Below are 27,442 nucleotides of genomic sequence, written 5' to 3' on the forward strand. Positions count from 1 at the left end.
AGTTAGATTGTAATCAGTAGGTTTAAATGCCACAGCTACAGAAGTATAAATCTCTTAGTGATAATCCATAGTAGTGCATGGAATTCTACTGTAAATAGGTAAATTGTGCCTATTTAATTTGCTCTTCCCCAACATAAGTTATATATTTTATTTACTTAATAATAATGATGATGGCTAAAATGCATTTAGATGAAAAATGGATGTGACAATAGTGTTAGGTGCTTTACATGCATTTTGTTATTGAATCCTTACTGCAACTACATGATATAAACATGGAGATTATTCCTATAATTCAGGTGAAGAAACTAAGTCTCAGAGATATGATATAACTTGCTGGATTATACAGCTTGTTATTGGCGTTGTGGCTTGGCTGTCTGACCCAAGAACTTGTGCCCTTAATAACTACATTGTTATAGGCACTTGCAATACACAAAGACACATATTGGGTGCCCTGGGGCATGCAGAAATTAGTGCTGATAGTACCAAATCAACATATTCTGCAATAAAGCCACTCTGCAAAAGTGATCATGTGTATTTCCGAAATGATTCTGACTGCGCAATTTTATCCACATTGACTATTGTATTGATTATAAAGAAAAAAATCTGCTTTTCTATATTAAACCAACAGCAAAATAATCATACACTGCTACTCCTTATAAAGAAGCAAATCCTTAACTAGGCTTTGTAATGTAATGAGAGAACACTGTTAAAGGGCTGACTTGTGTCTCCTCAACGTTTATATGTTGAAGTATTAACCCCCAGTACTTTAGAAGGTAACAGTATTCAGCAATAGTGCTTTAAAGAGGTAATTAAGTTAAATGCATTCATGAGGGTGGGCCCTAATGCAATATGACTTGTTCCTTATTAAAGAGGAAATTAGGACATAGAAACAGAGGGAGGACCATGTGAAAACCCGGGGAAGGCAGTCATCTGTAAGCTGAGGAGAAAGGCCTCCAAAGAAAAAACCCTGCTGGCACCTTCGTCTCAGACTTCCCGCCCCCAGAACTGTGAGAAAATAAACTTCTGTTGTTTAATCTTGAAGCCACCGAGTCTGTGGTACTTTGCAGAGTACAGAGAAGACTGATAGAAGTACCGTGGCATACTTCTCTACATTAAACATAGTGGCCAAGTTTAAGGAAAACTAGACTGAAAAGTGGTCCTTTTGACAAGCATGTTTTGTAGGAAAATTCTCGATACTTTTCTGCATAAAAATCTCTATTTTCAAAAGAGAAATCATCCATTTAAACTGGCACTTTTTTTACTTAGAGGAATGGTTTTGAAATTTGGCCGAACACAGGACTCTCTCAGGAACTTTAAAGAAGATATCAGTGTTGGAGTCACACAGCAGACATTTCCATTTAATTGATTGGAGTGTGGCCTGCATATCCAGATTTTAAAAGCTCCCCAAGTGCTTCTCATATCTTTGTATTAGACCCCATGCTTGAAAACCCTGGTTTAGAGAGCAATTCACTAGGTAGAATTTAAGAATTTAATATTGGATATGTCCACAAGATGGCGTATTATTGCATTTAAAAGAATTAACATTGAGAAATGTTTCCAAAATACAACTATGTACCATTGCATGTAGAACAAATTGGATTTATGTTGAAATTACACCAGACAGAAGCAATGATAAAATGAGTCACAATCTTCTGAAAAGACCTGCATTTGATTAACTCATGGTAATTCTGCCTTCAACAACAGGTCCACTCTGGACCACCATGAGAATGTTCTTGGCTGCCAGGCCTTTTACCAATGATTACCCTTGAGCAGAACTGTGACCTTACCCTTACCATCTCTACAACTTCTCCAGGTCCTTTAGAACCCTTTGGCAATAGGGTAATAGGACAGATGCTTGCCATTATACATAGCATAGAATCTTGATTCAACCACACGCATATTCAGTTCACTGTGTTTTACAAATGGACACCATACACACTGAAAAATGTAGGCATTGCCCAAACATGCAAATTTAACTGTTGATAGGAGATACACCAACCTCTTCTCAAATTTGGGAAATTATACCAAACCAGAAAAGACTTAGCATATCTGCGATTTTTTTTTTTTAAGTAAAAAGCTTTTAACCATTACAGAAAATATTCTACACTTTAAAGCAACTATTAGTTGCTTTAAAAATCTTCTCTTATTCACTATTGAATGGTCATGATAGTAAGGGACAGAGAGAAAAGCCAGAAGAGTTTTAAATGCAAATATCTACCAAGGGAACCATTCCTTAACCACACCTGATACCCTGCCAGCATCCAGATATTTCTGCTACCAAATCTCTGAGTAGTTATATAAAGGTTTTTGTTTCCAAGGAAACCACTGACATCTATGGAATTTAATGAACATAAAAAAGGAACTATGCCATATAATTTACATCTAAAGATAAATGTGAATAGCTGTCAAAACCATCACATGCACACATACACACAGAGATCATTCAGTAAATTTTTAGCCCTATTTTGCTCCATTTAGTAAAGATGTAAATAAACACACATTTATAGTAACAGAATGGTGAAACAAGCCAAAAAAGCAAACCAAAAAAACTATTGACACATGTTAGGTAAACTAAGAAATAGTTGGAGCCAAGAATAAGGGTCAAAGGTCGATCTCCTTAACAACCAGGAGAAAAAAGGAGAAACCTTTCATTTTGTTGTATAAAGAGTTTTCTTCTTCTTTCCTAAACCTCAAGTATCTATACCAAATTTTATGATTGTGGTTTCACATAATGGCGAAATCTGTACAAAGTCAGAGAAACAACTGATAATCAGCAATGAGGGACAATAAATAAAGCATTCATTTCAACTCCAGGCCTCATGGATGATTCATTGAAACCACTGTTGTATAACATCCAAATAACAGCTCATTATGAGATTTATATATTGGCATCCAGATTCTATGATGAGCTATTTGAGATTTGACAACCCTTAAACAAACGGCCTAATTTGAACATTAGCAGGAAACACTCATGATATAAGGAAAAAATTGAAAGCATATATAAAAGGGTATCATCAGTAAAGTTACAAGTATGCTAAAGTGAAGTGTCCACAAAGGAAGAAGAGCTAGAAGGGAATTCATCATTTGATCTGAATTCACCATTTGATTCCCCTCCTTGAAATATTTTTTAGGCATCCAGGATATGCACTCTTCTGGTTCTTCTCCCTCCTCACTAACTGCTCCTTCTGTTTCTTCCTTTTTTTTTTAAGTGGTAAAACATATGTAACATATAATTTGCCATTTTAAAGCATACGGCTGAATGACATTAAGTAGATTCACACTGTTGTGCAACCATCACCACCAACCATCTCTAGAACTTTCTCATCTTCTCAAACTAAAACTCTGTACCCACTAAACAATAACTCCTCATTTTCTCCTCCTCCATACCTGGTGACCAGCATGCAACTTTCTACAATGCAACAATAGCTACAAGCACACCTCATTTTATCGCACTTTGCTTTATTGTGCTTTGCAGATATTGTGAGTTTTTCTGTTTTTTTCATATTGAAGATTTGTGGCATTCCTGAGTCCAGCAAGTCTATTGGTGCCATTTTTACAATAGTATGTATATGCTTCATGCATCTGTGTCACATTTTGGTAATTCTCACAATATTTTAATAATTAGTATATATGTTATGGTGATCTGTGATCAGTGATCTTTGATGTTACCATTATAATTGTTTGGAGCATCAGGAACTGCACCCATATAAGAAGTTGAATTTAATGAATAAATGTTCTGTGTGTACTGACTCCTCCATTGACCAGCTGTTCACTTATCTCTCTCCCTCTCCTAGGGCCACCCTATTCTCTAAGACACAACAATATTGAAATTAGGCCAGTTAATAACCTTAGAATGACCTCTAAGTGTTCAGGTGAAAGGAAGAATCATGCATCTCTCACTTTAAGTCAAAAGCTAGAAAGAATTAAGCTGAATGAGGAAGGTATGTCAAAAGTCAAGATAGGCCAAAAGCTAGGCTACTTGTGCCAAACAGCCAAGTTGTAAATGCAAAGGAAAAGTCCTTGAAGGAAATTAAAACTGCTAACCCAGTGAACACACAAATGATAAGAAAGCAAAACAAACTTATTGCTGATCAGGAGAAGGTTTGAGCCATCTGGATAGAAGATCAAACCAGCCCCTATGTTTCCTTAAGCTAAAACCTAACCCAGCAAGGTCCTAATTCTTTTCAGTCCTATGACAACTGAGAGAGATGAGGAAGCTGCAAAAGAAAATTATGAAGCTAGCAGAAGTTGGTTCATGAAGTTTAAAGAAAAAGACCTTCTCCATAACACAGAAGTGCAGGGTGAAGCAGGAAGTGCTGATGGAGAAGCCACAGCAAGTTACCCAGAAGATTTAGCCGAGATCATTGATGAAGGTAGCTACACCAAACAACAGGTTTTCAATGTAGACAAAACAGCCTTCTGTTGGAAGACAATGCCATCTAGTACCTTCATATCTTGGGAGAAGTCAATGCCTGGCTTCAAAGCATCAAAGGATAGGCTGACTCTCTTGTTAGGCGTTAAGGCAGTTGGTGACTTTAAGGGAAGCCAATGCTCATTGACCATCCTGGAAATCTTAGAGCCCTTAAGAACTATGCTAAATCTATTTCACATGTACTCCATAAATAGAACAATAAAGTCTGATGACAGCATATCTGTTCACAACATAATTTACTAAATACCGTAAGTTTACTGTTGAGACCTAATGCTGAGAAAAGATCCCTTTTGAAATATCCCTGCTCAGTGACAATGCAGCTGGTCACTCAAGAGCTCTGATGGTGATATACAAGGAGAATAATGTTGTTCTATACCGGCTAACACATCCATTCTGTAGCCCATAAATCAATACGTTTGACTATCAAATCTTATTATTCAAGAGATACTTTATGTAAGGCTACCACTGCTATAGATAGGGATTTTTCAGATGGATGTGGGATAAGTAAATTGAAAACCTTTTGGAAGAATTCACCATTCTAGATGCCATTAATAACATTCATAAATCATGGGAGGAGGTCAAAATATCAACAATAACAGGAGTTTGGAAGAAGCTGATTCCAATCCTCATGGATGACTTTGACTTCCGTGGAGAATGTCACTCTAGTTGTGGTAGAAATTGCAAGAAGACAAGAATTATTGGATCCTAAAGATGTGACTGCTTTGCTGCAATCTTGTAATAAAACTTGAATGGGGAAGCAGGGCCAAGATGGCCAACTGGGAGCAGTGATGACCAGAGGCTCCATTGAAAAGAACCATAACAGCATGTGAATCCTGCACTGGTAACCAAGATATTGAGGTTCTCTGATCATAACTGACTAGGCAGATAGCATGATCTATGGAGAAGAAGGAAGAGCAGTGTGGTCCTCCAAGAGAGTCACATGGGGCAGGGAAGCCCTCACCCCCCAGCCAAGGGAGGTGGTGAGTGAGCGTGCTACCCAGCAGGGGAAACTGTGCTTTTTCCACGGAACTGTGCAACCTACGGATTGGAAGATCCCTCTCATGAACCCATGCCATTGGGGCCTAGGGTCCCAATCCAAGCTGTGTTGATTCGCAACAGCCTCTCAGCTAGAATCTGCTTAAGCTTGCCGAGTTCCTGGGAGGGAGGGGCGACCAGCACCACAGCTGTGGCTGCCTGCTGTCTAAGCCATTTGAACTCTTTGGAGGAGGAGCAGCAGCCAGCCCTGGGACTCATAACTGCCTGTCACGCTAAGCTCCCTGGGTGGGAGAAGCGCGGCATCCATCTCTATAGCTCCAGGCCACACTTTTCCACTTCTGGAGCCAGGGAGGCTGAGCAGCTTGGTCCCAAGAGGTTCCCCACAGCCTAACACACCAGTTGTGGCAGATTACAGCCAGAGCACCTCTTGAGGCCTGACCCTGACTCATCCTTCCTCACTCAGTGGGGCTGCTCTGCAGGAACTCCAGCTCCAATCAGAGGCTCAGGGAAAGAACACTGATCGTCCTGGTCCTGAGCCCCAGGGAGAGGGGTGACCACAGTTTTTGTGGACCAGCAGACTTAGCCTTTCATTATGGTAGCTCTGAAAAATCTAGGCAGCCCAGATGAGTGGGTTTCACCCCAGAGAAGCACACCCTCTCCAACAAGGGACAGCCAAAGTGCTTCATTAAATGGGTCCTACTCCCCATGCCACCCAACTGGGTAAGACTCTCAAACAGGGTTGTCACAAACCCTGTATAGAAGGGATCCCACTGGCATCAGGTTGGTGCCCCTTGAGGTCAGAGATGCCCAAAGAAGGAGCAGGCACCCATCTTTGCTATTCTTCAGCCTCCTTGAGTGACATCTCCAGGCATGAGAGCAAACCAGATAAATAGGGCCTGAAGTGAAACCCAGGAAACTGCAGAAGCCCTACAGAAGAGGGAAGTAACCATTGAAAGAAAAACAAACAGAAAGTAACAATAACAGCATCAACAACACAAAAGTCCCCACAAAAACCCCATCCAAGGGTCAGCAGCCTCAGAGATCAAAACTAGACAAACTCATGAAGATGAGACAGAATCAACAACAACAACAAAAAACACTGAAAACCCAAAATGTCAGAGTGCCTCTTCGAGTCCAAAGGATCACAATGCCTCTCCAGCAAGGGTGCAGAACTGGATGGAGGATGAGATGGACAAACTGACAGAAGCAGGCTTCAGAAGATGGATAATAAAAAACTCCACTGAGCTAAAGGAGCACGTTCTAACCCAATGCAAAGAATATGAGAACCTTGATATAAGGTTAGTGGAGCTAACTAAAAAAACCAGTTTAGAGAGGAACATAAATGACCTGATGGAGCTGAAAAAAACAGCCCAAGAACTTTGTGAACCATCCACATGTATCAATAGCTGAATTAAACGAGTGGAAGAAAGGATATCAGAGTTTGAAAAGCATTCCTTTACACAAACAATAGACAAGCAGAGAGCCAAATCATGAATGAACTCCCATTCACAACTGCTACAAGAGAATAAAATACCTAGGAATACAGCTAATGAGGGATGTAAAGGACCTCTTCAAGGAGAACTACAAACCACTGCTCAAGAAAATAAGAGAGGACCCAAACAAAGGGAAAGACGTTCCATCTTCATTGATAGGAAGAATCAATATCATGAAATGGCCATACTGCCCAAAGTAATTTATAGATTCAACGCTATTCCCATCAAACTACCATTGACATTCTTCATGGAATTAGAAAAAAAAAAAAAACTACTTAAAATTTCATATGGAATCAAAGAAGACCTTGTATAGCCAAGACAATACTGAGCAAAAAGAACAAAGCTGGAGGCATCACACTAGCTGACTTCAAACTGTATGACAAGACTGCAGTAACCAACACAGCATTTCACTGGTACCAAAACCGACATACAGAACCAATGGAATAGAACAGAGACCTCAGAAATAATACCACACATTTGAAACTATCTGATTTTTGACAAATGTGACCAAAAAAAGCACCTATTCAATAAATGGTGCTGGAAAAACTGGCTGGTCACATGCAGGAAACTGAAACTGGACCACTTCCTTACACCTTATGCAAAAATTAACTCAAGATGGATTAAATACTTAAATGTGAAACCCAAAACCATAAAAAATCCTGGAAGAAAACCTAGGCAATACCATTCAGGACATAGGTATGTGCAAAGACTTCATGACAAAAATGTCCAAAGCAATTGCAACAAAAGCCAAACTTGACAAACAGGATCTAATTAAACTAAAGAGCTTCTGCACAGGAAAAGAAATTATCATCAGAGTGAACAGGCAATCTATAGAATGGGAGAAATTTTTTGCAATCAACCCATTTGACAAAAGTCTAATATCCAGAATTTACAAGAAACAAACAAATTTACAAGAAAAAAAATACCACTGTCAAAAAGTGAGCAAAGGATACAAAGAGACACTTCTCAAAATAAGACATTTATGCAGCCAACAAATATATGAAAAAGAGCTCAACACCACTGATCATTAGAGAATACAAATCAAAACCACAATAAGATACCATCTTATGCCAGTCAGAATGGCAATCATTAAAAAGTCAAGAAACAATAGATGCTGGTGAGGCTGTGGAGAAACAGGAATGCTTTTACACTGTTGGTGGGAATGTAAATCAGTTCAACCATTGTGGAAGACAATATGGTGATTCCTCAAGGATCTAGAACCAGAGATACCATTTGACCCAGCAATCCCATTACTGGGTATATACCCAAAGGTATATAAGTTATTCTACTATAAAGACACATGCACATCTATGTTTATTACAGCACTATTTACAATAGCGAAGTCATGGAACCAACCCAAATGCCCATCAATGATAGACTGGATAAAGAAAATGTGGTACATATACACCATGGAAAACTATGCAGCCATAAAAAGTAATGAGATAATGTCCTTTGCAGGGACATGGATGAAGCTGGAAGCAGAAAACCAAACATCACATGTTCTCACTCAAGTGGGAGTTGAACAATGAGATCATGCGGACACAGGGAGGGGAACATCACACACCAGGGCCTATTGGGGGTCAGGGGTGAGGGGAGGGAACTTAGAGGATGAGCCAGTAGATGCAGCAAACCACCATGACACATGTATACCTATGTAACAAACCAGCATGTCCTGTACATGTACCCGGGAACTTAAAGTAAAATTAAAAACATAAAATAAGAAATGAAAATAAGTGAAACTTGAACAAACAAGGAGTCGCTTCTACAAATGAGCAAAGAAAGTGGTTTCTTGAAATGGAATCTACTCCTGGTGAAGATGCACGTTTTAACATTGTTGAAATGACAACAAAAGATTTAGAATATTACATAAACTTGGTTGTTAGAAGCAGGGTTTGAGAGGATTGACTCCAATTTTGAAAGTAGTTCTACTGTGGGTAAAATATCAAACATCATTTCATGCTACAGAGAAATCTTTCTTGCAAAGAAGAGTCAATCAATGTTGCAAACTTCATTGTTGTCTTATTTTAAGAAGTTGTCACCACTACCCTAATCTTCAGTAACCACAACGCCTGAACAGCCAGCAGCCTTCAATATCGAGGCAAGACCAGCTGTGACTTGCTGAAGACTCAGATGATCATTATCATGTTTTAGCAATAAAATATTTTTAATTTAATTTTAAAATTATGTCCAAAAACTGATTTTTTAAGACATAAAGCTATAGCACATGTAATGGACTATAATATAGTGTAATCATAACATTTATATGCAGTGGGAAACAAAAAAAAATGAGTATTACTTATGTTTCTTCAATATTCACTGTATCATGGTGGTCTGGAACCGAATCTGCAATGCTGCTGTGGTGTGCCTGTACCTCACATAGGAATAGAGTCATACTATATTCGTCCTTTTGCATCTGGCTTATTTCACTCAGCACAATGTCTTCAAGTTTCCTTCAGGTTGTAGCATGTGTCAAAATTTCATTCTGTTTTAAGGCTAAACTATCTTCCATTGGAATATATGCTACATTTTGTATATCCATCCATCCATCAATGGACATTGGTATACAATTATCTGTTCAAGTTCCTGTCTTCTATTCTTTTAGGTATATACCATTCTCAGTCTCTTTTGCTGTTTCCTTCAAGTTTCCTCAAAGTTTAAATGCAGGCAATCTCATATCTCAGATTTCAGTTCTCTTTCGTTTATACCTATATTCCTTAAGAGACTTCACCAGGCTTTGAGCTTCAAATACCCAAATTTGTATCTCCAGGGCCAGCATCTTCCCTGAACTCCAGATTTGTATCTAAATGTCCTGACACTATCAGGTAAAAGTCTAGCAAGCATCTCAACATTTAAATATCTAAAACCAAATTTTGGATTTTTTTTCTGTTTAAATATGCTCTTCCTCCCTTCTCATCTGAGGACATGACAACCCAATTTTCCCAATTTTCTGGGTCAAAACACTAATAGTTGTTCTAGAATCTTTTCTTTTGCTCATACTTCACATCCAATACATTACCAAACTCTGTGTCTCTATCTTCAAACATATTCAGGTTCTACCATTTTGTTCACCACTTCTCCAGCTACCACCTTGGGCAAAAGTCATCATCTTCACCCCAGGATATCTGCAGCAGCTATTTAGTTGGTCTGGTGGTTGCTTCTACTTTTCTCTTCTGTAGTTTACTCTCAACAGCCACCAGTGGAACTTTCAAAAGCTCAGATCTTGTCACTTCTTTGCTCAGAACTTTTAGATGCCTTCCCTCTTCGATCAGAAGAAAAGCCCAAGTCATTTTCATGGCCTACAAGGCCTGGACTCTACCGAAGCCACACTGGCCTTCTTCTATGCCTGAAACATGCTTTGCTTTTGCTGTATTCCCTTCTTCTATGTAGCGACATTTCACGTTTCTATGCCTGAAACATGCTTTACTCTTGTTGTAAGGAGGAATGCTCTCCCTCACTAAATTCATGTCTCTACTCATGACTGCATCCTATCAAGAGGCCTCACCCCATTATGGCTCTGTAAAGCAGCAGACCCCTTCTCAGCACCCATTGTCTTGGGTCTCCAATCCTGCTTTATGCTTCTCAATGAGTGGAACTTATCTGTTATCCATTTCCCCTACCCTGTGAGGTGCTGGAACCTGCTGATAGGTCTATTGGCCATGGTGTGTATTGCTTTCCAATTTTTCATTGAATGATATCAGGTTGGTAGCTTGAAATTTGGCTCCCTAGAAATAGTTACCCAAAGCAAATCAGCCAACACAGCAAATCAGGGATTTCTTTTCTTCTTTTTAAGACCCAGTTAAAAAGTCCCACTACTTCCTCACTCTTAAGTAAAATGCTGTATGACAGCAGAGTTGTTCTTCTTTTTGCTCATTGCTGTTTTCCGGTACCTGTAATAGGACCTGGCAGAAATAGTCACTCAATGACTATCTGTCTGATCAGTAAAGAATTAAGTAAAAAAGCCATCATTTTTATGTAGAGATTAGGAAAGAAAAGCCTAACCAATTTTTAAAATTTGATTTTATCTAATCTACCTTACGTGATTCTGGCGATACTATGTACCATCCAGAATTTAATTGTGGCCTAGATATTTACAAAGAATCTACATTAAAATTAACATTACATATCTGAAATAACTGTCCTTTAACAATAGAATAAACAAGTTGTCAGATCAGTACTCCAGGCAGTTCATTTTGTATAACTATTAAAATATTTTTCAATGACATTGCTGCATGCATTCTTGAGAGCTGGAAATTGTCAGTATGCAGTTTTCATGTACTAAAGTTGGGAGGGCCTCTGTGACCATGAGGTTGTGCCCTGTGGCATCCAAAAGCAATCCTAGAATGCTTCTGAGAAGTCACACGTAAAGAAGCTTGACACAAGTCTTTAATTCTTTTTGTTGGCATAGCACCTTACCTTGGCTAGAGTGTGACTTTTTGTTTTGGGTTCACTTGGTTTGTATGACAAAGGTAAGAAGTTTCAGGTTATGTAAACATATTCAACAACAGTTTTAGAATATGTAAGATGGAAAGTCTTGGGTGCTTAACTTCTCAATTTAAAAGCTGGAATCAAGGGCTAACGGAACTTACACACCAAAACCATTTACTCCATGCCCCATTTCATAGATGAGGAAGCAGAGGTGCTGGCAGTTTTTTTTTTTTTTTTTTTTTTTTTTTTGAGATAGAGTTTCGCTCTGTCACCAGGAGCCAGGCTGGAGTGCAGTGGCGCGATCTCGGCTCACTGCAACCTCTGCCTCCTGGGTTCAAGCAATTCTCCTGCCTCAGCCTCCCGAGTAGCTGGGACTACAGGCACATGCCATCATGCCCAGCTAATTTTTGTATCTTTAGTAGAGACGGGGTTTCACCATGTTGGCCAGGATGGTCTCGATCTCTTGACCTCATGATCTGCCTGCCTCAGCCTCCCAAAGTGCTGGGATTATAGGTGTGAGCCACTGCGCCCGGCCAGCACAACTTCTTTATGTCTGTTAACAGCAAAGCTGGCACTTGAACCCACATCTCCACTTTCCTAGTTTCACCGACTTTTCCATACCTCTAAGCACTCAATACAGCTGAGAATCATGAGGATGAGGAGATGATCTTGTACAGCATAATTTTTGAAACTTCTCCACTATGTATTGCCCACAGTAAAAATTACACTTCATATTATGACTCAGAACATACAGTAACATGCATGAAAAAAGCTTCACAAAACAACTTACTCTGTACAAGACAAGTTTCTTTTCTACTCTTGGCGAGTTTGTTTTATTTTATGAAAGCTGCACATGAGCCACTGAATGGCTCTGATGGGTCAGAAACTACTAATACATCAGAGGCCATGGTGATAAACACTTTTTTTAAAAGTAAAGATCTTTTTGAAGTGATGATCCAGAAAGTACATGTATATAGCACAGACAAGATGTTTATACCACAGCATCTTGCCCTTACATGTGCTTCACAAACCTGGGAGGGTGGAACGAGGGGGAGAGAGAGCAAGAAATAAAAGTAAGTACCTTTTAGATTTCAAAGGATATCATGTTTTTTTTCTTTTAGTTTTTACATGTAGATAAAAATCTCCTAATTTCTCTCTCACGTGAAATTTTAAAACTGGTAACTTGAACAAAGGTTATATACAGAAAAGAAGATCTGGAATTGCATGTATTGTGTTGGGTGTTGACATTTAAATTCATAAACAGGGTAACACATGGAAGCTTTTCCATTTCCTATAAATGTTATTTCAAATCACAGCAGGCACAGAAAACAGTTCGTTTTCAACTAGATCTTGAATTTTTATGTAATGAGATGCTGTAAAAAACAAATAATATGAATATAGAGATAAATATTTGTGGGGTGCCTCGGTATTTTGACAAATATCTGTTTCACAAATGTTCTTCCTTCCTTTATGGTCTATAAGCCCCCGCAGAAAGTCTTGCACTCAATCTGTCCTGTTACATTGCCTTTCTGTCACAAGTTTCAAAGATTTATTCACTTTATCCTGATATCTCTATACTTTTAATCTTCTACTCTAAGTCCTACTGGTGCTTTGGTTCTAACCAACTCAATGGTCTAGTTTTCCTCTTGCAGGCCTACATCTTCTACAGGGTAGTTATACTGTAATCCTGATGCAATTATCTGATGGACAGTTAGTCTCTCTTTTGGCCCATCCCATATGAAACTGTTAGGTGGGGAGGCCAGGAGCTGCCAAGTGTGGTGTGCAAAGGGTAGTATCCAAGGGGAACTTGAAGATGGAAAAGGACCCTGTATTAGTCTGTTCTCACACTGCTATAAAGAACTTCCTGAGATGGTAGTTAATAAAACAAAGAAGTTTAATTGACTCACAGTTTTGTATGACTGGGGAGGCCTCAGGAAACTTACATTTATGATGGAAGATAAAGGGACGGCAGGCACCTTTTTCACAAGGTAGCAGGAGAGAGAATGAACTCAGGAGGAACTACTGAACTCTTATAAAACCATCAGATCTCTTGAGAACTCACTATCAGAACAGAACGGGAACTGCCCCTATGGTTCAATTACCTCCACCTGGTCTCTCCCTTGACACATGGGGATGATGGGGATTATAATTCAGAATGAGATTTTGGGTGGAGACACAGCCAAACCATATCAGAACCGCTTCCAGAACTTTGGATGGCATATTGATGAAAAAAATAGGCACCTAGTCCTTGGTGACAATAATTGAGAAGTGGAATGAAACTTTACCTGAACTTGGCAATTCCACTGAAATTTTCAATACATTCCAGTCATTTTCAATAAATTATATTCTTAGTTATCCAATTTGAGCAGGAAATTTGAAGATTTTAAACTGATAGTAATAGCAACTTCTTTCTTGTCTGTCAACCCCCTTTGAGATAAGCCCCTCTTCCGATCCTTCTTGCTGACATAAACTTTTCCAAATTAGGCAAGTGAAATGAAAAGTGGCCTTCTATAATTCTGACTTGAACTTTTTAGTGATAACAAAAACAACAATGTTACTACCAACAATATTGCCTAATATTTAGTAAGTACTTATTATATACCAATAGCAAGTTAAGGCAGTGGTGCTCAAATTTTGTGCAAATTTGTTTTTCGAATCCGTGACGCCCACACCACACCTATATCAATTTGATTCTTCTGGTATCAGCATTTCTGGAGGTGGTAAACACACAGCAGCATTTTTTAAAGTTTCCCAGGCAATTTCATGAGCAGTTAAATTTGAGAACTCCTGTGCTAAAGGTTTGCTAATGAATTATTTCTTGTAATCCTTATAGCAATAATTTCAAGTACTTATTATTATCATTATCGTTGCCATTTAGCCAACAAGGAAGGAGTCTGAGTCTCAGGAAAGCCACACAGGTAATATTTAATAGGACCAGACTTTGGAAATATTAAAGGAGGGTGAGGTTCCTGAAAAGCAGCAAGGGATAGGAGGGGGGTAAAAATGAAGCCAGGAGCATAGATAATCCACAGAGAAAGCAATCGGTCCTTCCAAGAAAGAGTTGATGGAAAAAAACAGTCCAAGTCAGAGTATTCTGAGTGTTAAAAATCCATCCTCAAGAGAAGCATTTTAGGATCTAAGAATGGTTTATCAGCTAAGCACAGTATAGACCCTACTTCTGTTCATTTGTCACCGTTCAGTAGACACTTATCAAACCACATCCATAAACGAAACACTTAACTGATAAGCAAGCTGTGTATTGCAATAAAACAGACAGATCCAAGCCTGAAAGAAACCCTCCATGTGGCAGCAGAATTCACTTTGACTTTCAATGCCTGGAGACAAAGGGGGCTCTGACACGGTCTCGGCAACTGTCTTTACTAATACTGATATTGAAATTGTAAGTTAGGCCAATAAACTTAGGTTCAAAGACAAATTTTATAGCTACATTATCAGTGTAGTTCTTGGAACTAACAGACTTACATGAAACTTGGCCGAAATGTTGTCGGGGGAAGAAGAAAAAATATTCTTTTCTATACTAAAACTGTGAGAAATTTTGAATCATCAACAAAGCATTTATTATGGTAGGTCTGATACAAAACTCAGAGGCTAAACTATTGAAATTCTGTGTTAGTAAGGAGATAAATGTAAGTAACAGACTAATTTCATAAGAAACACTTACAGAAGGCTTCATGAAAACAGTTCTAATTTTTCTTTCTAAAAGTCCTTATTTTTTACATTTTACCATAGATCATTTCAACCCTTTCAGAAAAAAAAAAAAAAAAAACGGTAGCTGTGTCATAGAATTTATTGGCACTACTACCTTGTTACATCTCTGAAGAATAACTATTCCAGGTGATTTTTTTTTCTTGCATCTCCAAAGCAACAAAGCATTTTGATGTCAAGAAAGAATTTTGACTTTTAAAGATAAAACAAAAGTTGTGGGAAGACAAACAGAAAAATAGCTAGTTTTACGTCAATTATAGAAAGAGGCATTGAGTTCCTAAATGGTAACCGTACTTCTGTGTTTGCCAATACCCTCTCTGCTAGAAATGAAGTATGGAAAGCACTAAATTTTAAACACAATGAAGAATAGCTTTTAAGTTTGATGGCAAGTCAAGACATCCTGCTAGTATACCCTACCAGATCATCTAAGCCTAAAAAAAATTATGTTCTTCACCCAATATTTAAAAATAATCTTCAAAAAATAGACTGCAAACACTTCTTTGACTATTTCTTCAGTAAGTTTTTCAAACCAAAACAAATGACACTGCACACAACTCATCCCAAAGTATGCTGATCTTCACTAGTGACATTGGCAGAATTAAGACTAGACATCTTAAGATGGCATCATGGATAGAATCATTTCAATCGCAGATCATTTAAGCTATACAGAAGTTTCATTCATCATGTCTAACGGTGAGTTCCCATATGCTTATGAGGTTCAAGGATTTTTTCAAATAATTTCAAGTACATTTTAATCATCCAGTAACTTTGGCATTATTGTTTTTTTTTTTTTTTCCCCAAACAAAGGCAAAATTAGAGGACATAAAGCAAGCCCCTATGTCTAACAGCCCACATATTTGCTCATTGTTTTTATCTTTAATAAAAGTGAAAGTGTTTAGGGCATACTGGCTGTTGTATTTTACAACATCTACAACATAGAAACTTTTAATTGGGGCAATTAATTGATATTGCGACACAGTTAAACAATCAAGGCAGCATCTGGTGCATGCATAACACTCAGCCTCCTACCTTGGGAGCTTTGGCGTGTCTCCCACATCTGGCATCTTTGACAAGGCTGAGATCCAGTAGCTCCGTCTCCTGGAAGGCAAAAAATGTGAAATCATTAAGCAACCACATGGATCTTTCTTCTTTGTTTTATGTCATTGACATCACTTAAAAAAAGTATCTTGAGACTTGACTGAAGACTTCTCTGCAGTTGGGATATTTCTGTCCTCTTATATCACTTCTCAATTGAATTAGAATGGAAACAAAAAGGTAGCTGTTAACTGCTCAGTTATATGAAAACAAAAAGTGTGTGGTTATGCCCCCAGTCTATTCTATAAGCCACTCCTAAATCATGATGAATCAGGTCCGCTTGTTCTTCCTGTTGAATATAATTCTGGGAGTCACTCTGAGTGTGAGGGTATGAGGGTATGTCGGTGGGGAGAAGGATTAGGGAGGATGATGGAGGGAGAAGGATTAGGGAGGAAGATGTAGGGAGATGCTCCCATTGGCTTACACACATACCCAGCTTATTTGGCCAAGGCAGAGATACAAATCTGCCTCCCCCAGTCCCCAGCCTTTTACACACATACCTCATGCCCTGATCTTTTCAATTAATCATTCCCCATCATTGAACACCTATAATATGCAAGTTATTCTAGGGAATAAGACACACAAGATGTGATTTCTTTTCTGGATGGACTTACCATCAAATAGAAGTGTAAATAAATGTATACGTGTAAGACAAAGGGGAATGTGTTAATGCCAATTTTAAAGTTAACTACTATGGTGGAGGGGGGAAGCAAAGAAAACACAGTTTTTCTCCTAGGATCTCAGAGAAAAGCTTATGAGAAGTCATTAAGCTTAGAGAAAAGAAGTGGGGAGGAAGAGGGCTCCTCCCAGTTGGAGGGGAAAATATGAGCAAATGCCTAGATGAGAAAAGTCCAGAGGTTTTGGCTGAACCTTGAGGTATTAATGGCCTTCAGAGACAGAGAAAACTGCAGGGAAAGGAGGTAGTGAGAAAGACAGAGAAGCATCCAGGATTAAAGAACTGCAAAGGCGCAGGCACAGTGGTGTAGAAGGATGGAAGGGGATTCACGTGGGAGGACATTCAGTATTCCATTTGGCTAGAGCATAGAACATGTGACAAGAAGTCATGGGAGATAACACCAGAAAGGAATATGGGCCAAAGGATGGAAACACTAAATGTCTGCCTAAGGAGACTGAGCCATGAGGTTTGTGACACACACAGGTCACTGCATTAGACGGTAGACTCTACCACCAGTCAGGTAGGACTGCGGTGCAATGAGCAGTTGTCTTAAAGTGACTCAAGATGTTCAAACTATGATTCCTGGACAATAAGCAAGTTGGATGGAGCATCGAGTCCCCTTCTCCCACTAGAATGCACTGCATCCTATTTCAGCTGCCAATAGACCCTCTGGATAGGAGTGGCTGTAACTTCTTACTGGCCAAGCTCCCTAAGAACCAGCACCTTTTGTTCTTAGGTAACTTCTTTAAACAACTGCCGCCAGTTCCGAATGTCTGGTGCAAACTGGTCTGATTATTTTCCTGCACCTAAGATTGTCATGTAATGAGGGCCAAACTAAAGGTGAAGCCTCACCCCTTGAATGCAAACCCACACAGCAGGTCCAGCAGAACAACTGATACACCTCTCTGTGGGATGAAGGGTGGACAGGAAACAGTGGGTCTCCGCTCTTGCTCACCCTGATCTTATAAGTTACCTTTTCCTCATTTTAGAAGATTCCTTAGCCCATTGCATGCTGTGCCTGACCCTGTAGAAATCCTCCCAATCCCTGGGGCGTGACAGGTGACAACCCAGCAAGGACCTTGCAGGACAGAGTGACTGGTGCCACAGTTACCCAAAGGCCACACCATCCACAATACTGGAGGTTGCCTATGAGTGTTAGAAAACAATGGTCTCAACCATGTTCAGTGCTCCACTTAGGCAAATGCACATTATAGAGTCCTCCCTGAAGAAAGAGCAGAAAAACCGGACATGAGTAAGTTAAGCACATGCCCAAGTTTCTTCATCTCTGCAGCAATGACAACCAAAATATTTTCTGGAAGAGGAGAAACAGTAAGGGAACCAAGCTTGAAGAAGTTTAATCTAGAAGATGGGAACTAAGTGGAGATTTGAGAGACGAGAGACAAAATGAAGGTAGGTAACTGAAAGAGAGAGAGATGCCATGGAGGAACTGACTGAAGCAAAGAGGGAAGTCATAAAACATGCTGCAGATTCCACCTTCCCTACATTGAAACTCAGAAGTTTCGGCAAAATGATAGTGCATTCTAGAGATGTTGGTTGGAGGGGTTTATCCAAGTGGAAATACCAGTAATTAATTCACTGGAGCATTATTTATTGAATGCATGCAATGTATCAGGTACACACCAGTACTGAGTGTTAAACTAAAACATTCAAAGATAATATCTTAGTTTTGATGAGCTCACAAACCAACCAACTATTATATGCTAAAAGAGATATTTCAAAGTGCCCTACAGACATGGGTGACAGAGCAATGGCATGATTTCAGTCAGTTCACAAGGGTGAGACAGAATTTGCCAGCATTATAATTGTGTGGTTGGGGTGGGAGGGTGGGTGGTGGTTTCAGAGAGAGGAAATTGCAGGTACAAATTCACAGAGGCAGGAATTGTGTACGGAAAACTACAACTCACTTAGGATATGTCACAGAGGTATATGGAGCATTAGCAAAAATCACTTTGGGATTTAGTAGTTATTACATGGGTGTTTTCTTCCTAATTATTTATAAAACACTAACATTTATGTTTGATGTTATTTTCCATATATGTTGCATGTTTTACATCTATGTAGGATAAAAATCTCTCTCTCACACACACATGCACACAATTATGTTTACCTAATCTATATCTCTCTCTATATATTATAATCTCTCTCTTTATATATACATTTTTTGAGACATAGTCTCACTCCATCACCCAGGCTAAAGTGCAGTGGTACAATCTCAACTCACTGCAACTTCCATTTCCCAGGTTCAAATGATTTTCATGTCTTAGCCCCCAGGTAGCTGAAATTACAGGTACACACCACAATGCTCAGCTAATTTTTGTACTTTTAGTAGATATGGGGTCTTGCTATGTTGGCCAGGCTGGTCTTGAACTCCAGACCTCAAGTGATCCACCCACCTTGGCCTTCCAAAGTCTGGGATTACAAGCATAGTCACTGTGCCCAGCCTATAATATTTTCTATTTAAGAAAATTCCTCCCAGTTGAAGAGACAATAGACTTAAACATAACTTGTTTGATTATATACACAAAGCCCAAATTGAGTTCAAAAAGAACTAGATCTTAGCAGGTATCATTATACAGACTTTTGCATTACAGATAATGAACGCTGTATTCCACTTTCAGGATTCATTCCCCAAGCCACCAAGGAGTAGTTAACGCCAACTGTGTGCATGAAAACCACCACAGGGCACTATCATCAAGGGTAATGTGGCGTAGGAAAGACCTAGGTGGAAAAGCTGTCCATGAACTAATTTGGCTAGAAAGCAATGCTTAAAATAGTGTCTTTCCCACTTCTATTAACATGCCACAGCCACCCCTCTGGAGTTTAACTGCATTTCTTTCTCTCAGATACTAAAAAGAAAATGAGGAACCCAATGCATGACCACAAAGTGTTTCTTATATCATTAAAACTTTTTCTAGGTTAATATTTTTGTGACAATAGTTTTAACAATGCACTCTCATTATAATAAAGTAGTGATATGGCCCCTTTCTGCCCTTTCTCATTTTAAGTGTTAAGAGTTTCTGTTTTCCAGCTTTGTGGAATTCATTATTTCTTTACTCCTCTCTTTGAGAGAGAGATCACAGGGTATATATGCAGAAAACTTGGGTCTGAGTGAGGACCTTAAAATTAATTATCCTGTATTCAGTCAATAACTTTACCACACTGAGCAGCAATTTTGTCATCTATTAAATGAGTATCATCATGCCTTCCATACCAGTGTCTCTCCAACTGTAGCCTCATTAGAGTTGCCGGAAAGGCTTATCAAAATACAGATTCACTTGGTGTCACTTGTCAGATATTCTGGTTCCATGAATCTGGAGCAGCCCTGAGAATTTGCATCTCAGATAAACCTCCAGGTGATGCTGCTGCTGCTGGTACTAATGACCACACTTTGAGAAGCACTAATTATACTCACTCATGGTGTTATAAAGCCTTTCATGTGAACACCATTGATAAAGCAATACATTACTTATGTTAATATGAAGAATCTGTAACTGTCATTTCTTTATATCAGGAACTACCAAATAAAAATATTATACTTACTGAATGTAAAAGTGTGCCTAGTGGTGAGATTCAGCTGAAGAAAAACTATTGAATTACAAATGCCCTCAACTGCTATTTTAGTAATTTCTCTTTAGTATTAAATCATATCCTATCAAGGTGTTCAGAAGTGTCATTGGTGTTCAGAAATTCAAGCAACTATTGAAATTGTTTTGTTTGCAACAGATGTTCTACTATAGAACCTTTGCATTATACTTCATAACATCAGAGACATCTTTAGAAGAGTGGAAGAAAGAAATTTAAATTTGTTCTAACCTTTAAGCACATCCAACAATGAAAAAGGAATTGAAGTGCCTAAAGTCACATAACCTACCTAAATCATTAAAGGAGGAATGCAATAAAAGAACCCTTTATGTCCAAGGCCATTAATAATACCCTGCCAAGCTTGGAGGTTACACTTTCAGGACCTCAGATGTATCCACTGATACATTAATGGATATGCCCTCTCTTCTTGTCAGTATAGATAAAAGTGAATTAACAGTCATTTTCTTAAAATACCCCAAACCCATTAATTAGTAATAATTACTTATTACTAATTAATAATCAATCCATTAATTAGTAATAATTAAATAGTAATAATGGGTTTTTGGTATTTTTAAAAAATATTTTGAATGAGTTATGAGAAAACAGGCAAGCTAAGGGAAGACTAAATTGTTTATTATTTAGCAAAGAAATTTCAGTCCATCAGCCACAATGTACTATGTGGTAGATGAAACATGAAATCCACTTCAAACTCAGGAAGAAATAAAATTTTAAACTCAACTCTTTCCAGAATCCCAACTTCTGTGCATTGTTACTGAATTCTATTAGTCACCTAATATAATAATGTGCTTCAGGTTCACACAGTATATAATCAGAGCAGCAATTATAGTCATAAACATTTCACAGAGAAGATATTAATGGCTGGGTGTGTGCGTTATGATTATGTACACCTCTACATGTGTGTATGGTATAGTCATTAAGTTGGTCTATTTTGATTTACCAAAAGTAGAATACATTAATATATTTTATTGACTGCCAAACATCCTTAAAATGCACAATTAAAAAAGAAACTATTTTAGAGTCTTTTAATTAAGGGTTTTTAATTTAACAAGAAGCAGATGGACTTAGACTTGATTTTTTGTTCCTTAACTTTATTCCACTTCTGAGGGGGAGGTAAAAAAAAAATCTGTGCAATGTACCTTTCAAAGAAATTCCTGCACCGTCTGCCACCTGGTCTCTCTTTTCCTTTGTTCCCTAGGCATGATTTTCATCTTTATTGCCACTACTTGCAATGGGGACCCACAGTAAGAAACACCAATGGAAATGAGATGTACAGGTCATCAACAAGAACCAAGGCAGAGAAAAGAGAAAGATGACATATCTGGCCTTCTTTATTTAAACACACTTAGATTTAATATAGTGCAAATTTCATAGAAGTAGGAGGCAGAAAATTTAAGTTCTTCCCTAAAATTATCACTTGTTATCAATGCAGTATTAAACAAGTTGCTACAGATGCTCGTGCATGCCTTGTATCCTCATCTGTCAAACACAAGTGCAGATGCCAGCAACATCTCCTTCCTTGGGATGCTGCTAAATCAACTGAAATATTAAACTAAGATCTCCATTTATCAAGCAGGGAGTACTGAATATATATACATTATTATGCTTGCAAGATTTCCCATTCTAATTGAAAGGGAAAAGATCCTAGCAGAAAAGTTAAAAGTCGTTAGGTAAAGCATCTGGAATACACACAAGGAATGCAAATAAACACCAAAAAAAAAAAAAAAAAAATCTGAAAACCGTGGACTCTATACCTGTTTCATAAAAACTTAAAACCTAAGTAAGAGAGAAAACTTCTAGAAAAAAATTTTATGTGTTACAGGTAAATGCAAAATAGCATCAACATTTGAAATGGGAAAAACAATGAGATCATTCATGTGTTACAGGTTGTACTGTAACTGTCTAATGACATGGGGTTTCACCACTTGGTGTGAAGCTGTCAACAAAAAGACCTTGAGCTTTTACCTCCATTTGTATAGTGTTTAACATAAAGTTCAGCATAGAGGCTTTATTTCATCCTGGTTTGTGAATGAATGACACCCTGCTGAAGATGTTAGGTATTTCAGATTTTGGCCCTAACAGGAACACAGTATATAAAACAGTCAGACTCTTCTTTACCCAGAAAACCAACAAGATACCTTATTTTTGCAAGCAACCTAGGGACATTGAAAGTTTGTTAATACAGCAGTCAGAATTACCTTCTATGCTCTCATGTTCTCATAAATATCATTACGTAAATTGGGGAAAATTGGGTGATCCAATACCTGCAGATGTTATTGGTTCTATTCTTGAGTCTGAATGTTATCCCTGGCCCTACTTCCAAAGTCTTTGGCCTAATGTTATTGGCAAGTATATGAATGTGGCAGATAATGTGTATGATAACTTTTCATTTTTAATTTATGTCCTTGCTTCCTTCATTGTCCCATTGCCTGTCCTAGGGAGATAAGGAATCCACCACTGTCTGAAGTTCATGCATTCTTCTGGGAGCCAGGGTCACCATACGGGAAAATACTGAACCAAAAAAACCTAGACAATTTCTCTTAATGCACTTTTTAATCTAAAGAGTCTGCTCGGTACAAATAAAATAAAAACTGAGAAAGTATTGTGGATGAGATTAAAGGTTCCTACACTAAAGGAGGCAAAGTCAAATAATATCATTAATAACAGCAACAGTAGTCAAAACAATTAATAGAGCACCAACATGCCAAGAATTATAAACTAAAATTTTCATGTATTATCTCATTAGTCCTTGCAACAGTATTGTCACATAAGTATCATATTGCTCTGTTTTGCCGATGAGAGAACTAACAGAGATAGTTATGACTACTATTGACTACTGTTGGTCAATTGCACAATTTCCTCACAAACATTTTTCCCTATCTTTGGTGGGCAGAACCCTAAGATGGCCACCCTCATTTGCATCTCCTTGTATCCACAACTTTGTGTAATCCTCTCCCTCTGAGTATGAGAGGGACCTGCAACTTTCTTCTAACCAATACAACATGGCCAAAGTGCTGGGCTGTCACTCCCACCATTATGTTACATAATGGGTGAATAGATTTTGCAGGTGTCATTAAGGTTCCCAATCAGACAACTTAAAGTTAGCCAAAAGAGAGAGATTTTGGGTGAGCCTTTCAAAACAGGGTATAGAAGCGAGAGACTTGAAGCAGCAGAGACACTAATCTGCTGGCTGTGCCGTGTACTGATTATGGAAAGAAAGGCCTCCAGGAGATAAGAGCATCAGTTCTACAATCACAAGGAACTGAATTCTGGCAACAACCTAAATGAGTGTGGAAGAGGAACTTGAGCTCCAGGTGAGAACACAGCCCAGGAAACAAACATCTTGATTTCAGCCTTGGGAGACCCTAAGCAGGTGAGACTCTGACCCACTGAAACTGTGAGATAGTAAATGTTTGTCGTTTTAAGCCATTAAGTTGTGGTAGTTAGTTATGAAGCAGTAGATAACTAATACAGTAATCCCATTGTTTCCAAGTTCTAATGCACTTAATTAAAAAGAAATGTAAATGAATTTACATATCTTGGCACTCCACCCTGCATAAAAATGACTGCATTATTGAATATGCCCAAACAGAAACAATTACTATAATAGAATCACAGACTTTGGGAATGGAAAGAGAACACAGATGAGGAAACTAAGTCCCAGAGAAAATGTTAATTGCCCAGAATCACTGACCCTGGGTACATAATAGAAAAAAGAATCCACATATCCACAAACTTACTTTTTTCCTAAAAATTTTTGATATTGATAAGGTAGCAGGAGTATTGTATAATATAAATGAAAGAAAACTACTTTTTTCATGTATAAGAAAAAATACCATGATAGATAAATTTAGCAGTTTTCAGAGGCTGTCTGCACATGTGAAATATATCAGAGGATATGCAGTTAATTTATTCTTTGCAGATTGCCAAAGATTGCCAGGTGAGATAGTTTGGCTGCTGGTTGTGCAACAGCCAAATATTCTCATTCTTCCTTCCTCAGCAACCCTAGAAACTCTTATACACTCATATAAGAGTAAAACATTTCTAAAATTGAAAGCTAAATGCAGCTAAACATAAAAATCTATGTATAGTGCCAAGGCTTTATTAAGACATAAAATGAATAAAAGTTAATTGTAACAGTATTTATGGAGTAGTCGCATGCATCTATGACTGAGGGAAGAAACTGACACACTTGCTTCCAGATTCTAGGAAGCATTTTATTAGGAGATATATTTTAGCAATTTATTTCAAATGATGAATGAAAAACAGGTGAGATTTAAGATGGTAGTAACTGCCTTCATTTTAACAAAATGTCAACTTACTAGGTTGACATTAACAGACTGAGAAAAAGTTCCATAATCACCATGGAAAATCTATATATATTTAAAAGATGAATAATTTCAGAAATATATTGGCTCTTTATAGCAATGTGTTTTATTTTTCTAGTTCTTATATATTACCAGGCATCTCATTGAGGAATTCTCTACATTTTTATGAAAATGATGCTGCATGTGTTCAGAACTCAGGGTCAAAAAAAAATCACAATTATGGTGATAAAGATGGCATTGTCACAATTTTCTATTACTGCTTGTGTTAAGCTACAGTCCTCATTTTGAACTAATCAGATTAACTAGAAACAGCATGCATCATTTTGCAAATAGTCTCATTAGTCACAAAAAATATCTTCCTGAATATTTTTGGTGAGCATAAATCTGATTTTGATAAAAGGTCTTTTGAAAAGAAATGTGGAAATGATATAGATTCATCAGGCAAACAAGCTGTTTCCACTTGAAAAGTCCAGATGATAAAAATGTAGCCAGATTTTCCCTTTGAATCATCTAAAATGTTATCTCTGGTTTACACCTATTCCATTGTGGCTGAACAGCCAGCCAAGCTTTTTCATCTGGCAGTGCAAACTACTCCCACAATCCTAGCTTAATATAATATCTGAACTCATCACTTACCTGCTTATAGGACTTAAATGCCTTCATTTCGCCACACCAGTGGTTCTCCACATGTGGTCCTTTGACCTACGGCATCATCATCTCTTGGAACAAGTGAAAAATACAAATTCTCTGGTTCAACCCTAGGCTTACTGAACTAGAACCTCCAGGGTGTCCCAACAATCTGTGGGGTGTGATTCACCTCCTGGTGATTCAGTCGCAATCTAAAGTTTGAGAATCTCTGCCCTAGATATTAAATGAAGACAACAGCTGCCCACAGAGAAGGCTAATTAGGTCTAGAACAGGTAGGGCATTCTGACACTTGGACAGGCTTTCTACATCCAGTTATAACGTAACTGCATCAGAGTCCTAAGAGCAATGAGAAAACTGCTAATAAAGCTGAGAAGTCTTCTTCAGACTACTGTGTTTACCAAGTAGCTCTAATATCACCGTAGGTTAAAGCAGCAATTTCCACATTGGGCCCTAGAGGCCAGATGGTGTCAAAGAGAGGTTCTAAAAATGCTTGGCTGATTTCCATATGTTTTGATTCAGCCCTGTGCATGATACATCTGAGTGAGCAACCAATGTATTTTATTTTCTTTCTCATCACACAGTATAGCATGTCTGGTGATTTCCATATTTTCTGAAGCATAGATAGATGGCATTTATCCTTGCTTTACCTTAGTAGCTGATTTGTTATATCCACCTGGATAGTCTCATTTTCTCCAGTTATTTATTCCAAAATATATCACAATTTTTTCTGCCAGAGGTTTGCATTCTGAAGACCTTTTCATCTCATAAGACATTGTGAATATGTAATGAGTTAATCTATTTTCCAAAATGAGATATTTTAAGTTGACACGTGTGTAATAATGTCTTTTTCTCTCTCTTTCAAAGAAGATTTGCTCTTAAGATTGCTTTTGGCTTTCTGGCAACACAGACGGAATCCAACTGAATCTTTTCCAATGCTAATTTGTGGGGGTAGGGACTGAATATGTCTGAAAGGGAATATCATGTTTAATGAACTTTCCTGAGAACAACAGTCAACAAATCAGTCCCAAGGTTTTGCCTAAGTGCTGTAAATTTACCAAAAGCAAACTCTTCTTTGCATTCAACTGTTGATCAATCTCAACATAATGTAAGTACACAAAATGAACCTACCTCTTCATATTAAGAACTATGAATGATTGAAAAAATTCAATCTAGAGCCATTTTCCAGTTCCTCAGGAAGTTTGCCTAAAGCTCCTTTAGGAACCACCATTGATAGTAACCTGGATCCCTGCGGGGCTCCTTTACTGGCTAGACTCCCATCCCCCAGTGTCCATGCGCTTTAATCCTAACAAATGATGCTTGCAGCCTTTGACTACTTTTGGCTTCTTGGAGCCACTTCACTTAGGTATGCAGAGAGCAGGAAGTACCTGGGAAGTTACATCTCCTTAGAGGGCTGATAGCTTATGTCTGACAGGTGCAGGAGAAGCAAATCCGGGTGTAATTTGTGCTCTGGAGCTTTCAGTAGCTTAGGTTGAGGCTGGAACTTCACCTGAAAGCTCACCCTTACTTAGCACTTCTCCTTCCACATCTTGCTTCCTCCACTCTTTTACTGATGTCTCCTGGAAGTAGCTTCCTTAATAAATCACTTGTTTACAACCCCTTGCATCTGGGTCTGTTCGGAGAACATGATCCAAGATAGCTATCATTTGCAAATGATCAACTTAGAAAATAACATTAAACTTGAAATTATTCTGAATCACATATTACTATTTTTAAACTCATAGTTTTTCTATTAATTACCTTTTTGGCTTTAGATATATTTCTGTATGTTTTTGAATGTTTAAAAAATTTCCTTGAAAATAGTTTTAATCATTATACTCACTAAATGAGCATTCATCGAGACTAGGAGTTCTCAGTCACAATTTATCACATTTTATCTTATGTCATCCTTAATCAGGTTTTAAAATATATTGAGTACTTCTGGAAAAACATAAGCATAAATACCATGTAATCTAATGTGCAAATGGTTTTCACAAAAGCTTTT

The 27,442-nt window shown here is 38.1% G+C and overlaps 1 protein-coding gene across 2 annotated transcripts in view; it reads right to left on the bottom strand.

The window, feature by feature from the left end:
* Positions 1-27,442, bottom strand: part of PLCB1 (phospholipase C beta 1) — a 747,552-nt gene that overhangs the window by 499,425 nt on the left and 220,685 nt on the right. For both annotated transcript variants that reach the window (XM_064382245.1, XM_064382246.1), the window contains exon 3: positions 16,102-16,170. In XM_064382245.1, coding sequence (XP_064238315.1) covers positions 16,102-16,170 — 69 coding nt within the window. The remainder of the gene's footprint in view (positions 1-16,101; positions 16,171-27,442) is intronic.

Source organism: Aotus nancymaae, unplaced genomic scaffold, assembly GCF_030222135.1.
Source record: "Aotus nancymaae isolate 86718 unplaced genomic scaffold, 86718_ANA_hifiasm-v0.15.2.pri h1tg000029l, whole genome shotgun sequence".
NCBI lineage: Eukaryota > Metazoa > Chordata > Mammalia > Primates > Aotidae > Aotus > Aotus nancymaae.